We start from the raw sequence: 21,708 nt of genomic DNA, 5'->3' as shown, positions 1-21,708 counted from the left end.
ACATGTTTAGAATATAAAATGTACACGAGGCAACAATTTTTGTACACGAGGCAGTAATTTTTTTTTTCTTAAACAAACATATCTATAACAGAGAAAGAGTGGATCCCAGTGTATTAACTACTACAAACTTGGACAAGTTGCAGAAATTTGAAATGAATTTGTGGGTTGGGTCAAACTTTGCCACCTCTTCATGACTTTCTTAAAAGATGAAATGTTTCTTAGAACTTTCTTATAAGTTTTATTCATCTTCTCATTATATTAAATTAATTAATTTTAATAATTGATAATTGGAAAGTTAATTATTTATATTATTTTGATATTATATTAGATAATCTAATTGACGAAATGTTTTTGCCTTAACGTGTCTGCATTGGCCGTATTATCACACGTATAAAATTAGAAAGTCCTGAAAAGTGAATGAATTTCATAATTTATGCTTACCCCTATTTGGATTAAATAAATTTTACAAAGTGGCGGTAGGCGTGCTAAATAAAATAATCAGGAAATGCTTTAGACTCTTAATTTGCTGAAAGTTATCTATTCCGCGCTTCTTTTTTATTTTTTTAATTTTCAAATATAGTATAAATTATATTATTTAGCCATATAAAGATCATATGAGTTGAATCAGCTTTCTTCAATAAACCAGAGAAAGAATAATGGGCGTGAAATTAGTCTGTCCAATTCTCACGTACAGTTTCTTAGTATTAATGCCAATCTTCCAATTAGCAAAAGCACAATCATCTTACACAAAACTCAGTTGCAAAGATTTCAAATGTGGAAATATAGACATTATATACCCATTTGGATTGAACAAAGATTGTTATATGGACCAAAGATTTGAGATTTGGTGCAACAGATCTGCCAATCCTCCAAAAGCTATCATAACAAACATCGATATGGAGGTCATTGAAATGTTTCCGGACAATGTTTATGTCAAAGGTCCGGTGAAGTCAATAAATTGTCCAGGCTTGGAACCCCAATTGGAACCGGAGGTGGATAGTACTATCGATTTGACAGGGAGTCCTTTCTTTTTCTCCGACAACAATGTTTTTACTGCAATGGGTTGCAACACACGCGCTTTAATGACGGATCACACGCCTCAACTTGTGGGTTGCGACTCTCATTGCCCCGGCGGCCAGAAAGATATTGATTGGCGGAAAACGTTCTCTGAACTTGTTGTACAGGCTAGCTATTGGCCTGAAGAAAAAGACAGATGGCTGATAGAAAAAAATTGTAATGGTTCTAACTATTGCTGTCAGATATACCTTCCTCCTTTCCTTCAGGTTTTTAATCCAAGTTTACAGGCTGAGAATGGTAATCAAAGCCAAGATGGGTGTAGGTTGGCATTTTTGACAGACGGAACAGCACAACCTTTTCCAAAAGTAAAAGAACCACTTTCGCACGTTCCCATGACGCTTTCTTGGATTATCGATTCCCGTGACTGGGAATATAACTCTACCACCATGTATTGTACTGAATGGAAAGATAAATATTCCAGTCCAAAATATGTTCAATGTACTTGCAAAGTTGGCTATGAGGGGAGTGCTTACCTTGGATGTACAGGTAATTTTTTTTTTTTTTTTTTTGCGTATAATCAGGAGGTTTAAATCCCCTTGGCTTAGAATGTAAAGAAAAATTCTTTTCTCATCGATCTTGGCCTTGTCATGCTAGATGTTGATGAATGCAAAGAATCTAGGCAGTGTTGGGGAATGACAAAATGTGAGAATACACCTGGCTCATACAAATGTGTGGTGGATCCCAAGTGGATTATCATTTTGAGTAAGTTCCCTTTTTCTGTCTATTATAAGCATATAATTTAGATGGTCATGGAAAAAATTTTGTGACTTGCTCGCATTATTATACATTTTCCAACAGTAATTCATACATTTCTGGTTTCCCCTTTTTCTGGTTTTGCAGTCATAGGTGGTGTCATTGGGGTACTAGCAATATTATTTGTTATTTGGTGGGTGTACAAGTGCTTGAAGAAGAGAAAGAAGATTGAACTCCGAAAAAAATTCTTTAAAAGAAATGGTGGTTTGTTGTTACAAAAACAGTTATCTTCAAGTGATGGTAGCCTTCAAAGTACAAAAATATTTAGTTCAAAAGAGTTGGCAAAGGCTACTGACGGTTTCAATGAGAATAGAATACTTGGTCAAGGTGGTCAAGGCACAGTCTTTAAGGGAATGCTTGTAGATGGAAGGATTATAGCAGTGAAGAAGTCAAAATTAGTAGATGAGAAAAAACTACAAGAATTTGTTAATGAAGTTTTCATTCTCTCCCAAATTAATCACAGAAATGTGGTTAAGCTGTTAGGATGCTGTTTGGAAACTGAAGTTCCTTTGTTAGTCTATGAGTTCATACCAAATGGATCTCTTTACAATTATCTTCATGACAAGAATGAAGATGTTCCATTTACATGGGAAATGAGATTGAAGATTGCTAGCGAAGTTGCTGGAGCGCTTGCTTATTTGCATTCTGCAGCTTCTATTCCCATTTATCACAGGGATATCAAATCTATGAATATACTTTTGGATGAGAAATACAGAGCAAAAATATCGGATTTTGGAACTTCGAGATCTATTTCCATTGATCAAACTCATTTGACGACTCGTGTTCAAGGTACTTTTGGTTACTTAGATCCTGAGTATTATCGAACGAATCAATTTACAGAGAAGAGTGATGTTTACAGCTTTGGAGTCGTTCTTGTCGAGCTTTTAAGTGGAAAAAAGCCGATATTTTGTCCGAGTTCACAATCAGCTGAAATGGTGAGTTTAGTCGTACATTTCAATCTCCTGATTGAAGAGAACAGACTATTTGACATGGTTGATGCCTGTATAATGGAGCATTGTTATGAAGAAGAAGAAATTGCAGCAGTTGCCAATCTTGCAAAAAGATGCTTAAATTTAGATGGAAAGAAACGACCTACTATGAAAGAAGTTGCTATGGATTTAGAAGGGATTCGATCATCGCGAAGCGATCATGTCCAAGAAAATAATGAAGAGCTTGAAGATGTCCCTAATGAAGTAACAGCCATATGGGATTCTGATATCTCAACCTCTGAGTTCAACGATACAAAAGCTATGTCTTTAGAAGTTGTGCCTTTCACTGAATACAAATCTTGGTGATTAAAAAGATCTCTGAAAGCACAATTTTCCGACAAGTGGTCAACAAATTATGTGGGTTGTTAATATCAGTCTTAATATTAGAAACTCAACAACATGTATCAGAGTATTACGCAGTGTTTATGATATTACTTATTAGTGATGTTCTTCATTTGTATTGATTTTTTTTTTTTGGCTCCCAGCAATTTCTTTCTTTCTCAAAAAATAAAAAGAAGAGAAAAAATGGCAGCTTCATGGTTGTTTATGTCTCAACTGCGATGAGTTTCTTTCATCAGTTGTAATATTTACGAAGGGTGCAATATGGTAACTTTAACATAGTAAATCGTCCCTGATTGGATTAACTGATCTCTCTAATCTATTCTAAAGTTTAAATGTATATTACATTGTTTACCATTTTTTTATGTGATTAGTAAATAAAATATTAATAACTTGAAACATTTGAAAAAAAGAAAATATTAATTTTGATTTCTCATTAATAAATCAACAGCCTCTAGAAAAATTTGTTGCTTTCATACCAACCTAATTACAGTTTTTCTTGATATCTTGGTTTTGATCTTTGTGAAGTAAATTAATTAACTTAATTTTGTAATCACACAGCTTCTAAGAAGAGGCAATAAACAATTGTAAAGCTCCAAAGCTAAAGTTGTCTATTACAGTACAGATTTAGATGGGTTGTAGGAATTTAGTATGGATTTGATGGTTGAGTCAAATTTTGGCACCTCTCTAGGACTTTCTTGGAAGCTTTTTTCATATTCTTATTAAATTAAATTAATTAATTGATAACATTAATTTTGTTCAGTGGATGGAATCTTTTCAACTCCTAAAAAAATATTGGAATCTTTTCGACTATTTTTCGATCTATTACCAAAGCAAAACTGTAATTATTATTATTATTATTATTATATTTTATTTAAAAAGTAATGAATATTTCAAACTAGCATGGATAACATGGGAATAAGTTTTTTTTTTTTTTTTTAACCCTTCTCAATCCTTGAATTTGGTAGGTTAAAAACAGAGAAATTTACTTTTCAACACCCTCAAACAATTTAAAAATTTTATCCTACTTTTATCTTACCTCCAAAATCCTTTTAAGTACCCACCATGCTTTGGTCTCTTCCCATGGAAAATTAAAATGGAATCAAATCACGTGATCAAACATATTATATCTGTATGACTCAGACTGAATATGTATGGTGCGACTCTGCCTAGCTACTCGTGAATCAAGTCCATTAAGGATTACTTAATTAATTTATTTATGCTTATAAGGAAACATAATAATAAAATATTTTTTTTTAAGATACAAGGAAAATTTTGAACCCACTTAAGTATATTGAAATTTGGTTTAGCTGTTGATAGAAATTCATTGTTGATGCCTCGTATCGTAATTAGCTTACGGGTAGAATTTTAATAGCAATTGCTATTAAAATGTTAAATGTCTATTAATGATATAATTGTTTTTATATATTATGATATATGTATATATATTTGTTTAATTTTTTAAATGAATATATTATTTAAAATTTTTTAAATAATATTGAATAGAAAATTATTATTTTAAATAACTATAAATAATATGACAATTAATTTGAAAAAATAATTTTATTATTAATTATTTTTATGAAGTTAATGAATTCTAAATATAATATAATCAGTTGAATTAAATGCTCTCACTAGGTCTCTTTCAAAAAAAAAAAAAAAAAAAAAAAAAAAAAAAGCTCTCACTAGGTTATTTTTGAATTACATGAAATTATCTAATTATTTTGGTTAAAAATAATTTATTTATTATATCAAAAAAGATATATAATCCATATAATAGATATTGAGATGAATGGTTCAACACCCTTCTATTTTAATAACTGAAATTGAGAGATAGATGCTCGTGGATAAAACAAACACGCAGTGAATACAACTAAGATATATATAAATTAAAATAAAATGTTTTTCAAAAAAAAAATAAAAATAAAACACTTAGTGCCATGTAACTTTTAATACATTTAAGATGATATAATTATTTTTATATTTATATTAAATTAAAATAAAACACCTGTGTTGGACTATCTCACATAAATTAAGAGTTAAAAATATAAAAGGAATATAAGTATTTGACGCCAACCACTCAAATGATTAACTTTAGTAATTTTTTTTTTTCTTAAACAAACATATTTATAACAGAGAAAGAGTGGATCCCAGTGTATTAACTACTACAAACTTGGACGAGTTGCAGAAATTTGAAATGAGTTTGTGGATTGGGTCAGACTTTGCCACCTCTTTATGACTTTCTTAAAAGATGCAATGTTTCTTAGAACTTTCTAGTAAGTTTTATTCATCTTCTCATTATATTAAATTAATTAATTTTTATAATTGATATTGTTTTTTTCAGACGGTGTAATATTTTCAACTAAAAAAAGAAAAGTGAAAAGAAATCTTGGTGCCTTTTTCATTGCTCAAAGCATGTTGTATTTGCGACCTGCAAATTGACAGTTTGAATCAATTATAAAAATTGAAGTTAATTCTTTGTTGAAATTGAATTGTACCAAATAAATTCTGAAATCAAACTGAATCTTCAGTTGATTTAGTTTTACTCAAAAAATAATTTTTTTTCAATACTAGATCTAAAGACTAAAAACCGAAATTATAAAAAATTGAGAACAAAATTTGAATAATTGAACTGAAAATCGAAAATAATTCAGCTTTTGATTGTTTCTGAAATTTAGTCACCCTAATTTTAATAAAGAGAATGAAACTTACTAATTATAAAAAAAAATGAGATTTTTCATATAATTAAGTAGTTAGTTGCAACCATTTTTTATAATAGTTAAACTTTATTGTAACTCTAAATTCAAGTTTTATTTGAATTAAAAATTTAATATAATACCTATCTATTTATATAAATATATATTTTCTAAAGTATGGATGATGATATGCCAATATATTAAAGTATGGAAGCAATAATGTGACATTTTGCTTTTTATTCTGATTAATATTTTTTTTTTTCACATTTGATAAACATTAAGTTTTTTTAGTAAATGATGGAGTTATAAACTAATGGAATCTAATAGGGTTAATATTTTAACAAACTTTAAGTTTTTTTTATTGAATAAAGGAATTATAAACTAATAGAAGCTAGTGGAGCTATAACTAATAAATATTAATTAAATAATAGAATTATAATAATGTGATTAACTAATTGAATTAAAATATAATTTTAATTCATTAAATTTTGCATGATAATTAAATATCCTTATCATTTAATCATGAAAAAAGTAATAAATTAATAAACATTTTAATAGAATATATGAAAATCTTAAAAAGAAAAGATAAATAATTATATCAGTTAAGTTACAATAATCTATTGTCGAAATAAATATTTTAATTTATTACTTGAGAATTTCAAAAAGGATGTATAATTTCACATTGCATCATTTAATCAAAATATACGCAAAGTAAATTATTTAAACTAAATCAAGACAAATATAAATCAAAATAAAATTTTAAAAATTATTCATTCAAATTAATTAAAAAATATAAAATTATACGGTCTACACATTGTGCAGGTATATGACCAATTATATATTAATGACCAATTCTAATTATTTTTGTTAAATTCGTCTCGACCACAAAAGGGAATTTGAAGATTTAACTATTGCATAACTACGAGAAGGCTTATATTATTTCCAATGGAGATTACTTTTTAGCTTTTCACCAATTGTAATTAATATTTGTTATCTTTGGAGAGATATAATTTTCAATTTCGAATGATTAAGTTAACATTAAAAATGAATAAGTTAATTAGGGTTTGAAATAGGCGCAATATTTCAAGCCATATTGTCACTTGAAGGGAATTACAAGTGTCATGCAAAAAAAAAAAAAAAAAAAAAAAAAAAAAAAAAAACAAATGTCTCGTGCCTTTTCTAATCAAAATGTAGAAAGAAAGGGATAAAAGCGATATTTTGGAAATCTAACCACATTCAATGTAACTCCCTTGATATTTTCACATATAATACAATAAAGAAAGCAATGTAAAAGGTAATATGTTTATATTTTGGCTTTTTATCAAATTTAATAAGTTTGTATAAATAAATGATACATATTTTATTTATTTGTTATTCCTTTTTAAGATCCCGAAATGTTTGCAAGTTTTTTAAATTTATATATATAAATAATTATTTTTTTCATAATAACTTTTATGATTATTTATTAAACGAAGACTTTTATTAATATTTTAATAAGTTAAGGGTTAAAAAACATAAAATAATTTTTATTGATTAAATTCTTAATATGTGTGTTTTATCAAATCATGTAAATAAAACGAGACTGAGAGAATATTATTTAACAATTTTATCTAAATAAGTGAATCAGAGGGACTATAAAATAAGTTAAGAATAATGTCGCATGGGAAAATACCAATTTTTGTTTAGAGATTAAAATAAAAGTAAATAAAAGCTAAAGCATGGAAGACAATGATATCAGACTCTTAGTTCTCAAAGCAAATATATATATATATATATATATATATATATATATATATATATATATATATATATTATTACCATTATCTTCCTTCTCCCAACAAAAAAAAAAAAAATCTGATTTTATGAAATAATGATTGCACATTTCATATCCTCAATTAAATTATGGTTTAATTTTAAGAAAAATAATAGTTAAACTGTTCAATGTAAAAATTCAAAATTTAATGGGCAAAACTTAATAAGTTCACTGGCTTAAGTACGTGTTTTCCCTATAAATTTCTATTTGTTTTCCTTATTGGAGATTAAGATTCTTCGGTAAACGTGATTTATTATGTTTTAATGTAATAAACTTTTTGCTTTGGTATTCTATTCACCCACAAGTTCAGAACATCAAGTTCAAGGAAACAATTCACATGGTCAAAAACAAAATATTAAAATATTATATTTTAATAATTTAATGATATAAATCAATTACGAATAAGTGAACACTGTTAAGACATAATTTAATAATAAATACATGTTTAATTCGAAAATAAATGAAAATTCGAATATCCTCTTTAATATTAAAAAAAATTAACAATAAGCGAGAGAGTGGACAGTGAATGAATTATATAATTTACCCCTCTTTGGATTAAATAAATTTTACGGAATGCTGGTCGGCGTGCTAAATAAAATAACCTGGAAATGCTTCATAGTCTTAATTTGCTGAAAGTTGTCTATCTAGAGCTTCTTTTTTATTTTTAATTATTTTTTCAAAACGTAGTATAGCCATATAAAGATCATATGAGCTGAATAAGCTTTCTTCAATAGAAGAGAGAAAGAACAATGGGCTTGAAATTAGTGTCTGCAATTTTCAGTTATAGTTTCTTAGTACTAATGCTAATTTTTCAATTAGCAGAAGCAGAATTATCTTATCCAAAACCCGGCTGCAAAGATTTGATGTGTGGAAATATATACATTGAATACCCATTTGGAATGAATAAAGATTGTTATATGGACCAAAGATTTGAGATTTTTTGCAACAGATCTTCCAATCCTCCGAGAGCTATTATAACAAACATCCATATGGAGGTGATTGAGATGTTTCCGGGCACTGTTTATGTCAAAGGACCAGCGTCGTCGATAAATTGTCCAGGCTTGGAACAAGAATTTGAAACGGAAGTGGATAGTACTATCGATTTGACAGGTAGTCCTTTCTTTTTCTCGGACAACAATGTTTTTACTGCAATGGGGTGCAACACTCGAGCTTTAATGACTGACCACACTCCTCAACTTGTCGGTTGTGACTCTCATTGCCCCGGCGGCCAGAAAGATATTGATTGGCGAAAAACTTTTTCTGGACTTGTTACACAAGTTAGCTATTATTGGCATGATAAAAACAGATGGCTGGTAGAAAAAAATTGTAATGGTTCTAATTATTGCTGCCAGATCTATATACCTCCTTTTCTTCAGGTTTTTAAACCAAGTTTACAGGCTGAAAATAATAACCAAAGCGAAGATGGTTGTAGGTTAGCTTTTTTGACAGACGGAACAGGACAGGCTTTTCCGAAAGGAAAAGATCCACTTCTGCACTTTCCGATGGAGCTTCAGTGGATTATCGATTCCGGTGACTGGGAATATAACTCTTCCACCATGTATTGTCATGAATGGAAAGATAAAACTTCCAGTCCAAAATATGTAAATTGCCATTGCGACTTTGGATATGAGGGCAATGCTTACCTTGGATGTACAGGTAAAATTTTGTGGGTTTTTTTTTTTTTTTGTTGATTTGTTAGCAAAAATAAGAATCCAAACACTTGGTTTTCTCATCTTGATCTTGTCATGGCAGATGTTGATGAATGCAAACAATCTCGACAGTGTTGGGGAATGACAAAATGTGAGAATACACCTGGCTCATACAAATGTGTGGTGGATTCCAAGTGGATTATCATTTTGAGTAAGAACTTTTCTGGTTGCCCCTTTTCATTAGCAATTATTATACATTTTCCGACATTAATTCATACATTTCTGGTTTCCCTTTATCTGGTTTTGCAGTTATAGGTGGTGTCATTGGGGTACTAGCAATATTATTTGTTATTTGGTGGGTGTACAAGTGCTTGAAGAAGAGAAAGAAGATTGAACTCCGAAAAAAATTCTTTAAAAGAAATGGTGGTTTGTTGTTACGAAAACAGTTATCTTCAAGTGATGGTAGCCTTCAAAGTACAAAAATATTTAGTTCAAAAGAGTTGGCAAAGGCTACTGACGGTTTCAATGAGAATAGAATACTTGGTCAAGGTGGTCAAGGCACAGTCTTTAAGGGAATGCTTGTAGATGGAAGGATTATAGCAGTGAAGAAGTCAAAATTAGTAGATGAGAAAAAACTACAAGAATTTGTTAATGAAGTTTTCATTCTCTCCCAAATTAATCACAGAAATGTGGTTAAGCTGTTAGGATGCTGTTTGGAAACTGAAGTTCCTTTGTTAGTCTATGAGTTCATACCAAATGGATCTCTCTACAATTATCTTCATGACAAGAATGAAGATGTTCCATTTACATGGGAAATGAGATTGAAGATTGCTAGCGAAGTTGCTGGAGCGCTTGCTTATTTGCATTCTGCAGCTTCTATTCCCATTTATCACAGGGATATCAAATCTATGAATATACTTTTGGATGAGAAATACAGGGCAAAAATATCGGATTTTGGAACTTCGAGATCTATTTCCATTGATCAAACTCATTTGACGACTCGTGTTCAAGGTACTTTCGGTTACTTAGATCCTGAGTATTATCGAACGAATCAATTTACAGAGAAGAGTGATGTTTACAGCTTTGGAGTCGTTCTTGTCGAGCTTTTAAGTGGAAAAAAGCCGATATTTTGTCCGAGTTCACAGTCAGCTGAAATGGTGAGTTTAGTCGTACATTTCAATCTCCTGATGGAAGAGAACAGACTATTTGACATGGTTGATGCCTGTATAATGGAGCATTGTTATGAAGAAGAAGAAATTGCAGCAGTCGCCAATCTTGCAAAAAGATGCTTAAATTTAGATGTAAAGAAACGACCTACTATGAAAGAAGTTGCTATGGATTTGGAAGGGATTCGATCATCACGGAGCGATCATGTCCAAGAAAATAATGAAGATGTCCCTAATGAAGTAACAGCCATATGGGATTCTGATATCTCAACCTCTGAGTTCAACGATACAAAAGCTATGTCTTTAGAAGTTGTGCCTTTCATTGATTACAAATCTTGGTGATCAAAAAGTTCTCTGAAAGCACAATTTTCCAACAAGTGGTCAAAAAATTATGTGGGTTGTTAATATCAGTCTTAATATTAGAAACTCAACAACATGTATCAGAGTATTACGTAGTGTTTATGATATTACTTATTAGTGATATTCTTCATTTGTATTGATTTTTCTTTTTTGGCTCACAGCAATTTCTTTCTTTCTCAAAAAATAAAAAGAAGAGAAAAAATGGCAGCTTCATGGTTGTTTATGTCTCAACTGCGATGAGTTTCTTTCATCAGTCGTAATATTTACGAAGGGTGCAATATGATTGAATTAACTGATCTCTCTAATGTATTCTAAAGTTTAAATGTATATTACATTGTTTACCATTTTTTATGTGATTAGTAAATAAAATATTAATAACTTGAAATATTTGAAAAAAAAAATATTATTTTTGATTTCTCATCAATAAATCAACAGCGTCTAGAAAAAGTTGTTGCTTTCATACCAACCTATTTACAGTTTATCTTGGTTTTGATCTTTGTGAAGTAAATTAATTAACTTAATTTTGTAATCACACAGTTCTAAGAAGAGGCAATAAACAATTGTAAAGCTCCAAAGCTAAAGTTGTCTATTACAGTACAAATTTAGATGGGTTGTAGGAATTTAGCATGGATTTGATGGTTGAGTCAAATTTTGGCAGCTCTCTAGGACTTTCTTGGAAGCTTTTTTCATATTCTTATTAAATTAAATTAATTAATTGATAACATTAATTTTGTTCAGTGGATGGAATCTTTCCAACTCCTAGAAAAAACATTGGAATCATTTCGACTATTTTTTCCATCTAATACCAAATCAAAACTATAATTATTATTATTATTCTATTTTATTTAAAAAGTAATGAATATTTCAAACTAGCATGGATAACATGGGAATGAGTGTTTTTTTTTTTTTTTAACCCTTCTCAATCCTTGAATTTGGTAGGTTAAAAACAGAGAAATTTACTTTTCAAGACCCTCAAACAATTTAAAAATTTTATCCTACTTTTATCTTACCTCCAAAATCCTTTTAAGTACCCTCCATGCTTTGGTCTCTTCCCATGGAAAATTAAAATGGAATCAAATCACGTGATCAAACATACTATATCTGTATGACTCAGACTGACTATGTATGGTGCGACTCTGCCTAGCTACTCGTGAATCAAGTCCATTAAGGATTACTTAATTAATTAATTTATGCTTATAAGGAAACATAATAATAAAATATATATTTTTTAAGAGACAAGGGAAATTTTGAACCCACTTAAGTATGTTGAAATTTGGTTTAGCTGTTGATAGAATTTCATAGTTGATGCCTCGTATAGTAATTAGCTTACGGGTAGAATTTTAATAGCAATTGCTATTAAAATGTAAATGTCTATCAATGATATAATTGTTTTTATATATTATGATATATGTATATATATTTGTTTAATTTTTTAAATAAATATATTATTTAATTTTTTTAAAATAATATTGAATAGAAAATTATTTTTTTAAATAACTGTAAACAATATGATAATTAATTTGAAAAAATAATTTTGTTATTAATTATTTGTATGAAGTTAATCCAAATATAATATAATCAGTTGAATCAAATGCTCTCATTAGGTCTTTTTCAAAAAAAAAAAAAAATGCTCTCACTAGGTTATTTTTGAATTGTACATGAAATTATCTAATTATCTTTGTTAAAAACAATTTATTTATTATATTAAAAAGAATATCTAATCTATATAATAGATATTGAGATGAATAATTCGACATCTTACTCGCTTAATAAGTGAAGTTGGGAGATCGATCTCATGGATAAAATAAACAAACAGTGAATACATCTAAGACATATATAAATTAAAATAAAATACCTTTGAAAAAAAAAGTATCATCCCTGTAACTGTTAATACATTTAAGATGATATAATTATTTTTATATTTATATTAAATTAAAATAAAACACTTGTGTTGGACTATCTCACATTAATTAAGTGTTAAAAATATAAAAGGAATATAATTATTTGAAGCCAACCACTCAAATGATTAACTTTAGCAAGTCTGTTAATAATTTGACCTCGTTCAACTTTTATACTGTCAATCCTTTTCTATTCCACCTCCTTCCAAAATTGAAATTGAAAATTTTGCAAGTTGAAACCTACTTTTTTCGTCTTTTCACCCAAAACATGTGAATGGAGTGAAAAAGGTGATCCATTATGTTTCAATATAATAAAATTTTTTATCATCTTTTTCCCTCCAACACTAGCTAAAAGGGAATCAAGCCACGTGGTCAAAAAACAAAACTATAGTATATAACAAATAATAACTCTCTTAAAACATGTGTCTTTTGAAATTAATTAGGCAGATACATATAAAATATTGCAAAGTGCTCAAAAAGATAAAGCTCCGGAATCTTAATTAATTCCCCCAAAGTTGCCTTTCTAAATTTTTCTTTTTGAAAAATGGAGTACAAGTAAATAATATTTTTGCAAGTACATATCCAGATATGAGTTGAATCAAATTTCTCCAAGTTCACTAATAGTACAAGAAAACCAACAATGGCTGTGAAATTAGTGTATCTAATTTTCACTTACAGTTTCTCAGTATTGCTAGTTTTGCAGCTTGCAAGAGCAGAGCCACCTTACACGAAGCCCACCTGCAAAGATTTCCAATGCGGAAATGTAACCATTAGATACCCATTTGGGTTGAACAGAGATTGCTATTTGGATCAAAGATTTGAGATTTGGTGCAATAGATCTACCAATCCTCCAACAGCTATTATAAGAAGCGTCAATTTGGAGGTTATCGACATGGATTGGGACGTTATATATGTCAAAAGTCCAGTAAAATCAACGAACTGTACAGATTTGGGATTTGAAATGAAGCCGGAACTGAACGCCGCTATTAATTTAACAGGAACTCCTTTCTTCTTCTCTGATAGGAATGTTTTTACTGCAGTAGGGTGCAACACACGCGCTTTAATGACAGATGGTACGACTCAACTCGTCGGTTGTTACTCTCATTGCCCTGGTGGACGGCAAGATATTGACTGGCGGAAGACGTTTGCGAAGCTTGTTATACAAGGTAGCTATGGGCCGACGCCTGAAGGTAGCTGGCTGATAGACAAGAACTGTGATGGTTCGAATTATTGCTGTCAGATCACTATACCTCCTTTGGTTCAGGTTTTTGATCCAAGTCTACAGGCGAAAGATAGTAATCAAGGGAAAGATGGTTGTAGGTTGGCTTTTCTGATAGACGGAACAGCGAAGGTTAAAGAAACGCTTCTACAAATTCCTTTGTCGCTGGCGTGGATTATCGATTCCGGTGACTGGGAATATACATCCGCCACCATGGTTTGTGCTGCTACTGTTCGAGATGAATCTTCCAATAAAAGATTTCTTGAATGTAATTGCAAAAATGGCTATGAAGGCAATCCTTACCTTGGATGCACAGGTAAAATTTGCTTCTTTTTTATTTTTTATTTTTTTGCCTGTGGTATTCATCATTATTATTTTTTTAAATTATTCATAATTTAGTTTGTTAGTCAAAAGCAATTAAGAAAATAGTTACTATTTTCTTTTCTTTTGTCTTTTAATTTAATTAATCTAAATGAGTTCCACTTGCTAATTAAAGTAACAAGTAGGTTCTAAATTAGCCTGTTAGAAAAGATAAGTATTTAATCAAATATTTTATTTTTAGTAGTATGCTTAAATCGTTAGGTTCCAATATGTGAATTCTCATTGTAACAAAATTAAAAATTTTTATGTTTCACTTTTTTTTTTTTTTTTTTGGAAAATATTTTCAAGCAAATAATTGTTTGATTGAAATATTGAAAATTAATTAAAAGATATCAGAATACTTAACCTATAAGACCATAAAACTATTTAGGACTATAGAAATTTCATAATTTAAAATTTTATTGTTTAAATATGAAAAAAATGAATAAAATTGATAAGTTGTGATAGTTGCTGGTGGCGTGGTAATGGCTAACATTAATTAATAAATTAATAAAAGTGTATTTATAAGATCAAAATAAGTTTGTTAATGTTTGAAAAATATTTTCTACCCTTGAAAATGAGAAGTTATTTTCTTTAAAAATAACTTAATTTTCTTTTGACTTGTAAAGTATTTTTCATTAATTAATTTTGCAAAACACGAAAAACCTGGAAAATATATTTTAAAACAAGTTATTTTCTAGAAATGAAGGGAATCTTAATAACTAAAAAAAAAAAAATTTGATAATTTAAGTTATATTACTCTATTAAAATTATGTGCAAAAGCTTAATCCACAATTTTCATATGTTGGTCTTATGATACTAGATATTGATGAATGCAACAAACATGGGAATTGCCGGGGAATGACAAAATGTGTCAATACTCCTGGATCGTATAAATGTGTAGTGGACTCCAAGTGGATTATTATTTTAGGTAAGTCATTTTTTTTTTAATTAAACTAAAGTATATCAATTTTGAAATGGGATGAACTATAATTTAATTATTTTATTATAATTGAAAATATTAGCAAGACATATATATTCCTTTTTCTGGTCTGGTCTTGCAGTTTTAGGTGGTGTTCTTGGAGTATTGGGAGTTCTGTTTTTTGCTATTGAGCGGATGTACAAGAACATTGCACGCAGAAAGAAATTCTTTAAAAGAAATGGAGGTTTGTTGCTACAACAACAATTATCTTCAAGTGATGGTAGTCTTCAAAATATAAAAGTATTTAGTTCAAAAGAGTTGGCAAAGGCTACTGATGGTTTCAATAAGAATAGAATTCTTGGTCAGGGTGGTCAAGGCACAGTCTTTAAGGGAATGCTCGTAGATGGAACAATTATTGCAGTAAAAAAGTCGAAATTACTAGATGAGAAAGAACTGCAAGAATTTGTTAATGAAATTGTTATTCTTTCCCAAATTAATCATAGAAATGTGGTTAAGCTGTTAGGATGCTGTTTGGAAACTGAAGTTCCTTTGTTAGTCTATGAGTTCATACCAAATGGATCTCTGTACAACTATCTACATGACAAGAATGAGGATGTTCCTTTTACATGGGAAATGAGATTAAAGATTGCTAGTGAAGTTGCTGGAGCCCTTGCTTATTTGCATTCTGCTGCTTCTATTCCTATTTATCACCGCGACATTAAGTCTACTAATATACTTCTAGATGAGAAATACATAGCAAAAGTATCGGATTTCGGAACTTCAAGATCGATTTCCATTGATCAAACTCATTTGACTACTCGTGTTCAAGGTACTTTCGGTTACTTGGATCCTGAGTACTTTCGGTCGAATCAATTTACAGAGAAGAGTGATGTTTACAGCTTTGGGGTTGTCCTTGTTGAGCTTTTAAGTGGGAAAAAGCCAATACTTTGTCCAAGTTCACAATCAGCTGAAACGGTAAGTTTAGTTTCACATTTTAATCACTTGATGGACGAGAAGAGACTTCTTGACATTGTTGATGACCATATTAAGGAGCATTGTTATGAAGAAGAAGAAATTATTGCAGTTGCTAATCTTGCAAGACAATGCTTAAGTTTAGATGGAAAGAAACGACCCACAATGAAAGAAGTTGCTATGGAGTTGGAAGGGATTCGATCATCGCGGAGCGACAATGTTCAAGAAAATACAGAAGAAATTGAACATGTCCCTGATGAAGTAACAGCTGGGTGGGATTCTGGTATCTCAACCTATTTTTTCCATGGTAAAGCTTTGTCTTTAGAAGTTGATCCTTTCATTTCTTACAATCTTGGTGATTATAAAGATGTCTAGAAGCACATTTTTCGAGTTCTTTATTGTAATTGGAAACTGAAGAATGTGTTAGTATTGCATAATGTTTATTATATTAATGATATTTTATCTTTTATTGAGTATGGTTTCTATACATTAAAATTGTATAGCAGAATTACATAGGTATATGCAAACATAATATCAGATCTAAAGAGCTTGGAAAGCTAAACTATGCTGTTATCTGCTTCTACAAGGGGTATTCACATATAACAATTGCTTTACAAAATTGGATCTAGCTCTTGACAGAAAGTTCTACAAAGCTTTGGAAGCTAAACTATGCTTTCTTGCTTCTATAACGACATCTGACAATTGCTTTACAACATCTATCATTGTCGGTCGGTTGCTCGGCTCCCTCTCAGTACATCTCAATGCAAGTAAAAGCACACCAGTAATTTGTTCTGCAATATTTGAATCAACAGTTTCCTCTATTAGGCTTGAATCAATAATGGCGGTGATTTTTTGAGTCTCACTCCAAACAGACCTAACCCATCCAACAATATCCATTTCATCCACAAATGATGAATCCAGTGGCTTCTTTCTTGTTATTAACTCGAGCAAAATCATGCCATAACTATATACATCAGATTCCTTGCTCGATGCTGTCATAAATGCATTTTCTGTCATGGTCAAAGTAGACTACATATCAGAAAGCTGCAAATTTATATAGAAATGAAAGGGCAGTAATACCTAATAGAAATTTGGAAAAGATAAATCACCTGGTGCAATATATCCAACTGTACCAGCAATTGAGGTGGATGGTGTTGAATGATCAAGAAGCTTAGCAATGCCAAAGTCAGAGATATGAGGTTCCATTTCAGAATCCAATAGTATATTCTGTGGTTTGATGTCTCTATGCAATATGGGTGGATCACAATCATAGTGAAGATAAGCCAATCCATGAGCAGTTCCAATGGCTATTTTATATCGATCCCTCCATTCCAGCCTTTGTGGCCGATTCATTGCATATAAAACGTCATAAAGACTCCCATTTTCCATATACTTGTACAAGATTAATCCATAGTCCTTTCTAAACCAAAAGTTTTCAACTTTGACCAAGTTCCGATGCCTGATTTTCTCAATAATTTGAATCTCTCTAACCATGCTTCGACTTCCATCTTTGTCTTCTGCAAATTCAAGCTTCTTCACTGCAAAAACATTGGATGGACCTAATTCTGCTTTAAAAACAGCTCCATGAGCTCCCTTTCCAACAATAAAGCTTTCATTTAGATTACGAGTTGCCCGCATTATTCGGTTCAGTAGAGGGTCATCATCATCCTCTTGCGTAGACTTGCAAAATTCCTGCTGCTTTCTTCTTCTGCAAAGTAGAAACATAAAAGCTAATCCCAGAAGCAGAACAACACCTAGTGATGATCCAAGGGAGATCATCGCAATTTCTGTTTTACTAAGGATTTTCCCATTTTTGGAAATACCATCACAAACTCTGAAATTTCCATTTCCCTTGCAATTCAATCCATTTGACATAGCACAGTTGACACACAGGCCAGGATTGCCCAAAAATGAGGCATTCACTAATTTCATCAGTTTTTCTGGTATTGGACCAGTGAAGCGGTTATAAGAAATATTAACTTCCATTAGTGACTGCATACTATTAAGAGCATCTAAACTTCCTGTCAGGTTGTTGCTAGAGATATCAAGACTTTGTAGGTTGGTCAAATCCCCAAGTGATGAAGGAATATTACCAATCAATCCATTATTTCTAAGATTCAAACCATATTGCAGATTCTTCAGTTCTCCAATCCAAGAAGGAATCTCCCCTGCCAACATGTTTCCACCCATACTTAAAAGACTGAGCCTTTTAAGTTCTTTAAGAAATGGTGGAATGCCACCAGTAAATTGATTTTCTTCTAAAATTAAAGTCGATAAACTAGTCCAATTCCCCAAACTTGATGGAATTGAACAGTTCAATGAGTTGAAACCAACATCAAACACGTCTAATTTCTTCCAGGTCGATAACTGAGAAGGGAAACAACCTTGTAAACGGTTATGTGCCAGAAACATTTCTGTAAGGTTTGCAAGATTACCAAGCTCTGAAGGAATAAAACCAGTAAGCTTATTCATGGACAAATCAATGAAAGTGAGATTAGTGCAGTTCCCCAGGTTTGATGGAATTTTTCCAGTGATGCTGTTGCCACTGATATTCATGTATGCAAGGTTCAGATTTTCGGGAAATTCTGGAATAACCCCTGAGAGGTTATTATGGTTAAGTTGCAGTCTCCAGAGAGTTGGGCAACTTCCCACATCAACTGGTATGCTCCCTTGAAAGTTGTTATAACCTAAATTCAAAACTCTTAAATGCTTCCTAAAGCAAAGGTTTGGTGGAATTGTGCCAGTAAACTGGTTATACATCAAATCCAGTACCTCTAAGCTACTGTTAACTCCTAAACTTTGAGGTATGACTCCAAAGAACCGGTTATTATACAACATGAGGCCATTTAGATGCTTGAGTTGTGTCAACTCCAAGGGTAATTCACCTGAAATATTGTTCATATACAAAAGTACATGTTCCAGGCTTTGAATTTTCCAGATACTAATTGGAATCTCACCGGTCAATCGGTTCTCATACAATTCAAGATTCGTCAGTTCACTCAACATTCCCAATTCACTTGGAATTTCCCCCTCAAGTTGGTTAGTATATAACTTCAATTTTTTCAATTTCTCACACTTCCCAAGTTCAGGTGGGATTTTCCCAGACAAACTATTCTCAAAAAGGTAAAGCATTGAAAGATTACCCAGCAAGCCATAAGAAGAAGGGATATTGCCCGTTATTAATTTGTTACCTCCAATGATCAACTGTTCTAAGCTACTACAGTTGCCCAGACCTGGTGGAAGACCTCCACTAAAGCTATTGTATGACAAATATAGAATTTTTAAATTCATGCAATTGCCCGAACCAAAACTAATATCACCCGCAAGACCGTTGTCGTTGACATATAAATATTCAAGATTATCGAGAATATTCAGACTCTGAGGCAAAAGTCCAACCAATTTATTCTCACCCAAAAAAAGTCGTTTCAATTTACTACAATTCCCTATTGAATCAGGAATATTACCTACTAATTGATTGCTTGTTAGCCATATTTCAGAAACCTCGCTCAAATTCCCAACATTATGAGGAATTGAACCATTAAAACTGTTTGAATCCAAGAATAATTTCTCTAAACCATGAACTTGAAAAACCCATTCAGGAATTTCTCCATTTAGTGAATTACTATAAAGACTCAATATCTTTAAATTCTGCAGGTTTTGCAAGCTATAAGGTATTTCTTTAGTAAAGAAATTTTGAGAAAGATCTAAACTTTCGAGCAGAGAGCAATTACTTAGCTGTGATGGAATCGCACCAAAGAAACTATTATTGCTCAAATCAAGGATTTGCAAATGGGTCAAATTTGCAATTTCAGGTCCCAATTGACCAGAAATAGAATAACCAGAAAGAGTTAAATAAATTACATCGTGGGTATTATTGTTACATTCAATCCCTACCCATGAACAAGGAGTGGCATCAGAGAAACTCCAATTAGTGGTTATTGAAGAAGGCACAGATGTCCAGCGCTTCATTAGAGATAATAAAGCCAACCCATCAGAGTTTAATGCAGAAACAAAGAGAATTGATACATTTAACGGCAAAAGGAGTATCAAAATAAGCTTCATATTTTGCAAGAGGAGAGGAAAGTTGCTACACTGACCTGCAAAGTGTACCTCTATGTGCAGTGCAAGTAAACTTTTGAACGGTTTAAAGACTCCTTTTTTTGAGTTTGAAGGTACTGTTAAGGATTGAGTTATTGAGAATATAGTAGGAAAACAGGGTCGGATTTAGATGCCAATGGAGAACGGAATCTATGTCTTCATTCACTATTATTTAAAGGGAAAAAGAAATGAAAATGGTAGTGCCTTACTAGTTCCTTGTCGGCTGGTCCTGCAGTGGAGACCAGAGAGTTGGTGGTTTTAGACTTTGAAATTCGAATAAGAACACGTTTTTCCAAATTAAAATATAGTATATAAAAAAATAAAATTGTACAATTAGGTTGATGATATTTTCAATTAAACTGAAAAATTATAAATGAATTTTCTCTCTTTTTTAAATAAAAAAATTAAAAGTAAATAGCTACGCTAAACAAAATTTAGTACAATATAAAATTTCCAACTATAATATTATGTTATACTTCAAAACAAAATTTTTCAATCCTCCTCAGAAAGCTGAAAAGGATTGAATTAAATGAAAAATAAAAGTCCACCAGTATTTGCTTCTGACTATAATTGAATAAATAAAAAATGACTTTGACCGTGCAAATTCCAAAGTCAGAATATTCCTCTTTTTTTTTTTTTTTGTTAACAGCAAGTCAGCGACACCAACCTAACAGACTGTTGTTCGCATTTCATTTTCAGTCTTTTCTTTTTCATGCTTGTGCTATTTATTATTTTGCTTTTTGATATTTCTTCTCTTTTTAATTTTTAAAAATAAATATAGACAGATTTTCAAAAACATACACACATATATATATATATATATATATATATAGGAAGAAAAAAAATCCTGCAAACTTAATAATTTATAAATTTAACAATCTCTTATCATAATGGACAATACATATTATACTTCGTTAGAACTTACTAAATATATGTTGAACAATTTAAAAAATCAAATCCAGACGCATAATTAGATGATACACTGCCAATTGTAATGGAATTGCCATTAATTTAGGATAACTTCTATAATCCTTAAGGTTTGACTCTAATTAGTATTTAGGCATATAGTTTGACCAAATAACCTAGTCATTTGAAACATTTAGATCTATTAAATTATTTAGTCATTTGAAACATTTAGATCTATTAAATCATTTAGTCATTTTATCTGTTAATTTAACTATAATTTAGTAACTAATTTTTTATTTTTCCTTTATTTTTTGTAGGTAATCATCCAATAATTGAATGTTATTTCATAATATAACATATTTACTCTCAATTGAGTAATAGAACGAAAACAAAAACAACGATTTATGACAATTGAATAATAATAAAATATTTATTTAATTGGTTTGATGTATGAGCTGACGATAAATTAAGAGTGGTTTTTTCTTTTGTAA

General features: G+C 30.7%; 4 protein-coding genes across 4 annotated transcripts; 3 read left to right on the top strand and 1 right to left on the bottom strand.

Annotated features, from left to right (window-relative positions):
- The first annotated feature begins 631 nt into the window (after positions 1-631).
- Positions 632-3,273, top strand: LOC119369189 (putative wall-associated receptor kinase-like 11). Its single transcript, XM_089722730.1, has 3 exons — positions 632-1,563; positions 1,672-1,779; positions 1,918-3,273. The coding sequence occupies exons 1-3, from the start codon at positions 657-659 to the stop codon at positions 3,123-3,125; spliced, it is 2,223 nt and encodes a 740-aa protein (XP_089578856.1). The 5' UTR covers positions 632-656; the 3' UTR covers positions 3,126-3,273.
- A 5,143-nt stretch (positions 3,274-8,416) lies between these two features.
- LOC119369190 (wall-associated receptor kinase-like 6) lies at positions 8,417-11,134 on the top strand. The gene is made up of 3 exons (XM_089717129.1): positions 8,417-9,323; positions 9,420-9,527; positions 9,626-11,134. The coding sequence occupies exons 1-3, from the start codon at positions 8,417-8,419 to the stop codon at positions 10,822-10,824; spliced, it is 2,214 nt and encodes a 737-aa protein (XP_089573255.1). The 3' UTR covers positions 10,825-11,134.
- Positions 11,135-13,179: 2,045 nt separating this feature from the next.
- LOC105630277 (wall-associated receptor kinase-like 8) lies at positions 13,180-16,686 on the top strand. Its single transcript, XM_012212061.4, has 3 exons — positions 13,180-14,275; positions 15,143-15,250; positions 15,384-16,686. Exons 1-3 carry the CDS (start codon positions 13,381-13,383, stop codon positions 16,586-16,588), a joined length of 2,208 nt encoding a protein of 735 aa, XP_012067451.1. The 5' UTR covers positions 13,180-13,380; the 3' UTR covers positions 16,589-16,686.
- Positions 16,687-16,805: 119 nt separating this feature from the next.
- Positions 16,806-20,566, bottom strand: LOC105630278 (uncharacterized). The gene is made up of 2 exons (XM_012212062.4): positions 17,323-20,566; positions 16,806-17,223 (listed from the first exon to the last, which is right to left on the bottom strand). Exons 1-2 carry the CDS (start codon positions 20,273-20,275, stop codon positions 16,859-16,861), a joined length of 3,318 nt encoding a protein of 1,105 aa, XP_012067452.1. The 5' UTR covers positions 20,276-20,566; the 3' UTR covers positions 16,806-16,858.
- Between the last annotated feature and the right edge of the window lie 1,142 nt (positions 20,567-21,708).

The sequence above is a fragment of the Jatropha curcas genome, chromosome 1 (genome assembly GCF_041381405.1).
Source record: "Jatropha curcas cultivar XTBG-Jc1 chromosome 1, XTBG_Jcur_1.0, whole genome shotgun sequence".
Lineage (NCBI taxonomy): Eukaryota > Viridiplantae > Streptophyta > Magnoliopsida > Malpighiales > Euphorbiaceae > Jatropha > Jatropha curcas.
This window is presented reverse-complemented; position numbering and strand designations above follow the sequence as displayed.

Bases quoted from the DNA above. Each gene is read 5' to 3' on its own strand.
- LOC105630277 (XM_012212061.4), top strand. From the start codon at position 13,381: ATGGCTGTGAAATTAGTGTATCTAATTTTCACTTACAGTTTCTCAGTA. The intron at 14,276-15,142 runs GTAAAATTTGCT...TTATGATACTAG, and splicing joins TCCTTACCTTGGATGCACAG to ATATTGATGAATGCAACAAA. The intron at 15,251-15,383 runs GTAAGTCATTTT...CTGGTCTTGCAG, and splicing joins CAAGTGGATTATTATTTTAG to TTTTAGGTGGTGTTCTTGGA.
- LOC119369190 (XM_089717129.1), top strand. From the start codon at position 8,417: ATGGGCTTGAAATTAGTGTCTGCAATTTTCAGTTATAGTTTCTTAGTA. The intron at 9,324-9,419 runs GTAAAATTTTGT...TTGTCATGGCAG, and splicing joins TGCTTACCTTGGATGTACAG to ATGTTGATGAATGCAAACAA. The intron at 9,528-9,625 runs GTAAGAACTTTT...CTGGTTTTGCAG, and splicing joins CAAGTGGATTATCATTTTGA to TTATAGGTGGTGTCATTGGG.
- LOC105630278 (XM_012212062.4), bottom strand. From the start codon at position 20,275: ATGAAGCTTATTTTGATACTCCTTTTGCCGTTAAATGTATCAATTCTC. The intron at 17,224-17,322 runs GTGATTTATCTT...TGACCATGACAG, and splicing joins AGTTGGATATATTGCACCAG to AAAATGCATTTATGACAGCA.
- LOC119369189 (XM_089722730.1), top strand. From the start codon at position 657: ATGGGCGTGAAATTAGTCTGTCCAATTCTCACGTACAGTTTCTTAGTA. The intron at 1,564-1,671 runs GTAATTTTTTTT...TTGTCATGCTAG, and splicing joins TGCTTACCTTGGATGTACAG to ATGTTGATGAATGCAAAGAA. The intron at 1,780-1,917 runs GTAAGTTCCCTT...CTGGTTTTGCAG, and splicing joins CAAGTGGATTATCATTTTGA to TCATAGGTGGTGTCATTGGG.